Source organism: Eschrichtius robustus, chromosome 13 (assembly GCF_028021215.1).
Source record: "Eschrichtius robustus isolate mEscRob2 chromosome 13, mEscRob2.pri, whole genome shotgun sequence".
In the NCBI taxonomy this organism is placed as follows: domain Eukaryota; kingdom Metazoa; phylum Chordata; class Mammalia; order Artiodactyla; family Eschrichtiidae; genus Eschrichtius; species Eschrichtius robustus.
In genome coordinates this window covers 101,572,532-101,578,531 of record NC_090836.1, presented here as the reverse complement: position 1 = coordinate 101,578,531, position 6,000 = coordinate 101,572,532, and the positions used below count along the sequence as shown (strand labels likewise).

Genomic DNA, 6,000 nt, shown 5'->3' with positions numbered 1-6,000 from the left:
TACACCTGAAGCATCCCACCACTTCTGCGGGGAGGGTTTAGAGCAGGGCCAGTGTGCAGCCCCCAAGATCTGGCCGCACTGCGGGTCACCTCCGGGTCTCTTGCCCCAACGTGTAAGGAGGGGACCATCTCCCTGTAGCAGCCCTTTCATCCAGCCCGTGCCATTGGCCGCTGGCATCTCCCGCTCTGGTTTGGAACCAGGTGCATGGGCAGACTCGCCTGCTCTGTTCTTTATTATGGCTCAGCCGCAGCTGTGACTCTGCCACCCTCTTCTCCCCATGGCTCCCGCCCATGAAACCCTTGGTCGCAGCCCCCCAGGGCCCCATTCCCCACACAGGGCATGAGCTGGCTCTTTCCTCGTCCAGCTGGCAGCTCCCAGGGAGCAGGGCTGTGCTGGCATCCTGTGGCCCCAGCACCAAGCACAGGGCTGGCACAACCATGACAGCTAAAGGCACGAAAGAAACCACGGCAGCCAGACAGAGGCAGCGGCCTTTTTTGGGATAAACCACAGCACATCGTCTGGGTGCTGCGCCCCTGGAATGCGCCGGCTCCCGCCGCCAGCCCACGGGCAGGTCGACAACACAGCCAGGGTTTCAGTGGCTTTTATTTAATGTCCAGAAATCCAAAGTAAACACTGCTTAAAACAATTAAAAGGACAATAAAATATTGGCACACAAATCGGGGAAGAGGATTCGGTTGCTTTAAAACAACACAGCTCTGTGTCACATCCAGTTAGGACCTTAGGGTGCGTGGGGCTCTGGCCTCAGTGCTTGCATGAGGCCGTGTGGCTGTTCCAGGGGAACCAGAGCTCCAAGCAGGCTCCCCAAAACCAGTGGGGGTGGGTTTCAAAGACACGCCACCCTGAGGACAGTAAAAGGAGGCATTTCCCGGCCTTTGCCCGTCACCGCACAGGCGCCAACTGTCTTGCTTTCACTTAGTCCCTGAGGACGAGGGTCCCTCTTCAGGAGGGAAAACCATTCACTGAAAATGGGGGTCAGTGGAGGAGGAAGGGTTCCAGAACTTTCCTCAATTAAGGACTAAGAGGGAAGCGTTTGCGTTCCAAGGAGCCCCCGGCGAGAATCAAGAGAAAGTTGTTTCTGCTGCTCCAGTTACCCCAAGGTGCTCCAGCATGTGGCACCCCACAGAGGGGACACCCCAGGCCCTGAAACTCGCGTCCTGACAACTGCTGGCCCCAAGCCAACAGGGCCGATGGGTGGACCCCAAGGGGAGTCTCCCTACCGCAGAGTTCACCCTGACTTCTGCCCTGAAACTGCTTCACCAGCCCTCACCTCCACACCCGACCAGGCCCCGCTTTCAATTCTGTGTCAAGGGAGGAGAACGAGACGCCTACAGCCCGAGGAGGCCCTTCACGGGTGGGTGGAAGGCACACCTACACCTGTGCACCAACTTGAAAAAAAATAATTTGGAGACTAGATCACATTCTTTGCTGGAGCATGGCCTTAAACAGTCAGCATTATGACACAAAAGTGCCTGTTTATACTTTTCCCCACATATCTTATCATTCCTGTTACTCTCCTACTTGAAACACAGAGGGCTTGAAGTGGGCTCGCTGAACCCCGACCCCTATCCCCCCACCCAGGGTAACCAATCCCGCCCCTCCAGGGTGTGGAATAGGCTGGAGCCGCCCACCTGGGCTGAAGACCCTCGAGGCTTTTTTCCAAACCCCGACCTCACCTCCGTCATCCCCCCCAGGGCCCCCAGGAAGCAGCAACACCCTTGCCAAGCCCACCTGTGGACAAGGCAGGTGGATGGGTCTCCACGGGCCGCAGTCACTGTGATTCTACGCGTGTAATGAAGGCGGCCCAGAATGTTCCAGCCTCGGCTCTTTTGTTGGTTCTTAAATGTCACCGCATCCCGCAGGAGACACCGTAATGCCATCTTCATTATTTCTTTCCCCTGCTGGGTAACCACCTCCATCAAAACGGCTATTCTGAACCCATCCCCAGCCTGGCAGCTGCTTGAGCTGAGACAGAACATGAAAGTGTTTTCTAAGTCTTGAGCGTTGGTATTCAATTTAATATTAACAACTTCCTCAGGAGCTCTGATCTACAGCAGGAAGGCAAGAATCAAACAGTAGAGAAAGGCCCATCTTGCTGGGGCAGCAAAAGCTGAGCGAACTCAGGTGGTTGGCGTGTCATAAAAACCCCAGCTCGGGAGCCAGGGGTTGGGGGAGGGGGTGACCCAGCATAGGACCCGCCTCAGACCCAGCCTATGGGTCCCCATTTCTCTCCTGAGCCAAGGTGGGCGAGGGCTGAAGAGCGCGCAGACGAGGGATCTCATCTCCTTCAACAGGGTGCCCCAAAGGATGCCAACAGGGCTCCAGAAAGCTGGTACTCGGGGAGGAGAGAGGTGAACACTTCACATCTCCCTGTTATAGGCTGAGCTCTGCCCACCCCCCCCCGCCCAGAACCCACATGTTGAAGTCCTAACCCCCAGGACCTGAGAATGTGACAGTATTTGGTGACAGGGTATTTACAGAGGTAATTAAGGTAAAATGAGGTCATTAGGGTAGACCCCAATCCAATCTGCCTGGTGTCCTTAAAAGAAGAGATTAGGACACAGACACACGGGGAGACACGTGAGGATGCCTGGAGAGGACAGCGTCTACAAGCCAAGGAGAGACGCTCGGAAGGTACCAACCCTGATGACACCTTGATCTCGACTTCCAGTCTCCAGAACTGTGAGAGAATAAACGTCTGTTGTCCAAGGCCCCCGTCTGTGGCACTTTGTTATAGCGGCCCAAGCCAACTAAAACACCGTGCTTTCTAAGGCTTTTTAAAATGCATCCATCCCCAAACAGGAGCTCTGGGACTGGACACTTCCCACCGGAAGGTGTCTACAAGGCCACTGCCACTCCAGAGGCATTGTAGAGCCGATTCCGACACAGCCCACTCGGCCGTAGCAAGAAATAAAGAAATGCCTCAGAAATCCTTCCTCCCTCGGACCGTGGCAGCTGGGTCCTCTGGGTCCCAGGTGTCTGTGCAAAAGCTATATGAAAACAGCATGGAGTGGCCGAGAAGCAGGGATGTGGGTGGACACTTGGTCACAGCTAAAGCTTCTGAGACTTAAGAGTGAAGTTTTTAAAACTGCAAAACGCTTTTTAGTAAAAAGTCCTCACTGCCGAGGAGAGCCCTACCCAGGAGATTCCACGGGGACAGACAAGCCATTGCCACTGCTGCAAAGCTCCATCTCTGATCCCCTGTGGTCACTGACGGCTGTCAGCTGTCAGCTGGAACGCCGGGCGCCCCCTCCCAGGGGTTCTGGCCTTTTTCTTTTCCATCTTTTGATCAACAAGGGACAGCACCCCAGGACACCCCAGGTGAAGCCAGGCTGCAAACTCGAGCACTGGTGTTTGGAACCTGCATTTCAAAAGAGGCCGCCCGCTGCAGAATTACAGGGAAAGGAGGTTAAGGGTATCAACCAGAAAAAGGTGGGGTGGGAGTGGGGAACAACCGCGGGCTTGGCGGGGAGGCCAGGGCACCTCCCAAAGCACCGTCCCCGCCGCGGTCTCTGCTGCGCCGCGCCCGTCACTCCAGGTGCTTGTATTTGGTGAACAGGTTGTAAAGAACCCGCAGGGTGGATTTGAGGTCCAGGTTCACCACATCTGCAGAAGGAAACAGAGACCGTTTGGTGGATGAAAGAGTGCGCCCCAAGCCTTGGTGCCCCAAGCACTTGGGAGACACGTGGGACATCCTCTGTGTCCCCAGCAGGGCACTTCCGCCATCCCCCAAGATACAGACTGCCGTGAGAGCCCCCGGGCCGCTACCCGTGGGGTGAGCACCTGGGATGGCGAGGATGTCATCCCTTCTAGGATTTGCATTGGACAAGTCTGCGTGGCGTAGGGTCTACGACAACCGAGGACACTTACTGGGGACCAAACACTCACAGGCCCTCCTGCGCCAGGACCACGGGCCTCCTGGGGCAGGGCAGGTGGGAGCTGCTGTCCCACCCCCTCAAGGTCAGGCACAGCGTGTGGCCCAGTAAGTCCCAGCCGCCTTGTTTGGTGGGAAGGGGCTCTGTCCTCCTGGAAGTCGGGCACCTGTTTCTTCTCACTTGCCCTGTGAGCTCAGACCAGGGGCTTGGGGAGGGCTATGGGGATCGTGGGTCACAGGACGGAATCCCTGTCCCCGGACGGGTGTTCAGCAGTGGCTGCTGAGCCTCCCAGGGCGGGTGTGTGTGCGGAGGACACCCCGCCCAGAATTCACACCGTCACTGTAGGGCGGTGACTCCCAAAGTGGGGTCCCCGGACCAGGAGCACTCGTGTCACCTGGCCACTTGTTACAAACGGGACTTGGAGGGTCCACTCCACGGCCCCCAAATCAGAAGCTGTGTTTAAGGAAGCCGCCCCCCCCGCCCCTCCCCGGGATTCAGATGCCCATTTGCGTTAGGGATTCCTGGAATAGGTCATTTAACATAGGAGCCAGGTGTGACAGCGAGGTGGCCCCTCGCCGGGGCTCTGCGGGTCTCCACTGCCATTCAGACCTCATGGGGCATGACCAAGCCATATCCCTGCTCACGAGCATTGCCCGGGCATCAGGACATCGACCCGACAGGCATTAAACTGCAGTAAACTTTTAACATCCTTTCCAGACGTGAAGCGGCATCTCTAGTCTGAGCAATGGCACCTGGAGAGGCAATTAAATCCCGAGGCCGTGGAGCAGAGGCCACGTCCTCCGAGTCAAGTGGTTACTAAAGAATCAGCCTTGGTGGCTCTGCCAGCGCAGGCCTCTTGGTCCCCGAAACCCTGAGCACAGGGGACATGTGGGGCTGGGGTCGGCAGAGCCCAGCCTTTGAGCCACACGTGCGGGGCCTGAAGGGAGAGACATGGCTGGCCGGGCGGCCCCTCTAAGACCTGGGTCAGGGTGTTACCTTCGGGGCGAGCCTTGGGCTTCTTAAGGCCTCCGTCCAGCATCAGCTCAAAGGCAAACGACACATTGTGGACCTGCAGAGGAAGCCAGAGTTAGCACCGGGGCCGCAGCTGGTCCCAGGCCCGCCCGCTGCGCCCTGCGTTCCTTCTAAAAGGACGGGATGGGAGCAAGTGTGGACAGAGGGAGGCTTTGGAGTAACTACGCCCACGAGGACCGGGGCTGTCCTGGGCAGAGCGACAGGGTGGGCAGAGGGAGGGTGAGGGAGTCTTCTGAGGGTAACACACATTCACCTGGTGGGCCTCACTCCCCTCACCAATGATCGGGGGCTGCTGGGACATGCAGGGATGCGGGCACAAAGCCTGCCCTCAAGGGCTAGGGGTCCCCAGGTCCCAACACATCCACATGATGACAAGTGACAGTGACTTCCTTTTACAGATGAGGAAACCGAGGCTCAGAGAGGACAAGTCACTTCCCGAAGGTACCCAGCCCCGTGCACCATCCCCAGCATAAAGCAGCCACCCGCCATCTGCCAGAAGGGCCTCAAACGAGCTGAGTGTGACAGCTGTGCTCTCGGCAGGACAGCGGTGGCCCTGGTAAGGGGCAGGCACCTGGACCCCGCTGGAACTGAAGTCAGGCCGCTGGTGGCCGCGGCAGGGCTCTGGTCCTGGCCCCCACCTGCACGGCCCCAGAAGGGTGGACACATCCGCATCCCCACACGACCTCCCCCTCCAGCACTCGGCCCCCAAGGATGCTCGAAGCTCGCATTCTGCTAATGGCTGCCGCCGAGGTTAGACACGGAGCCTTCTCTGCTGTGTTTAAAGTCCACCTGAACCACAGAGGTGCTGGTGATCAACCAAATCACAGGCAGCCGAACGTCGGCTTCGAGCAAAGGCTGGTGCGGGGTGGAGGACCAAAAAATAAAATAAATCACCAGTGTCAGAGCTAGAAGGGACTTTAGGGCTCTTCATAATCGAATACCCTTTGAACAATAACATTTTCATGATTTCACTGCAAATGAAATCAGAAACATGCTAACAAGTTTACCTGCGATGTGGTTTAATAACCAGGAGAAAGACATTTGGCAAAATAACCGTCAGCTAGTCAAGCCCACA

General features: G+C 57.3%; 1 protein-coding gene across 2 annotated transcripts in view; it reads right to left on the bottom strand.

Moving 5' to 3' along the window:
- Nucleotides 1–585: 585 nt before the first annotated feature.
- Nucleotides 586–6,000, bottom strand: part of PARVB (parvin beta) — a 116,536-nt gene continuing 111,121 nt past the window's right edge. For both annotated transcript variants that reach the window (XM_068562080.1, XM_068562081.1), the window contains 2 exons: nt 4,890–4,962; nt 586–3,624 (listed from right to left, as the gene is read on the bottom strand). In XM_068562080.1, the coding sequence (XP_068418181.1) occupies nt 3,548–3,624; nt 4,890–4,962 (150 nt within the window). In that variant the 3' untranslated portion in view covers nt 586–3,547. The remainder of the gene's footprint in view (nt 3,625–4,889; nt 4,963–6,000) is intronic.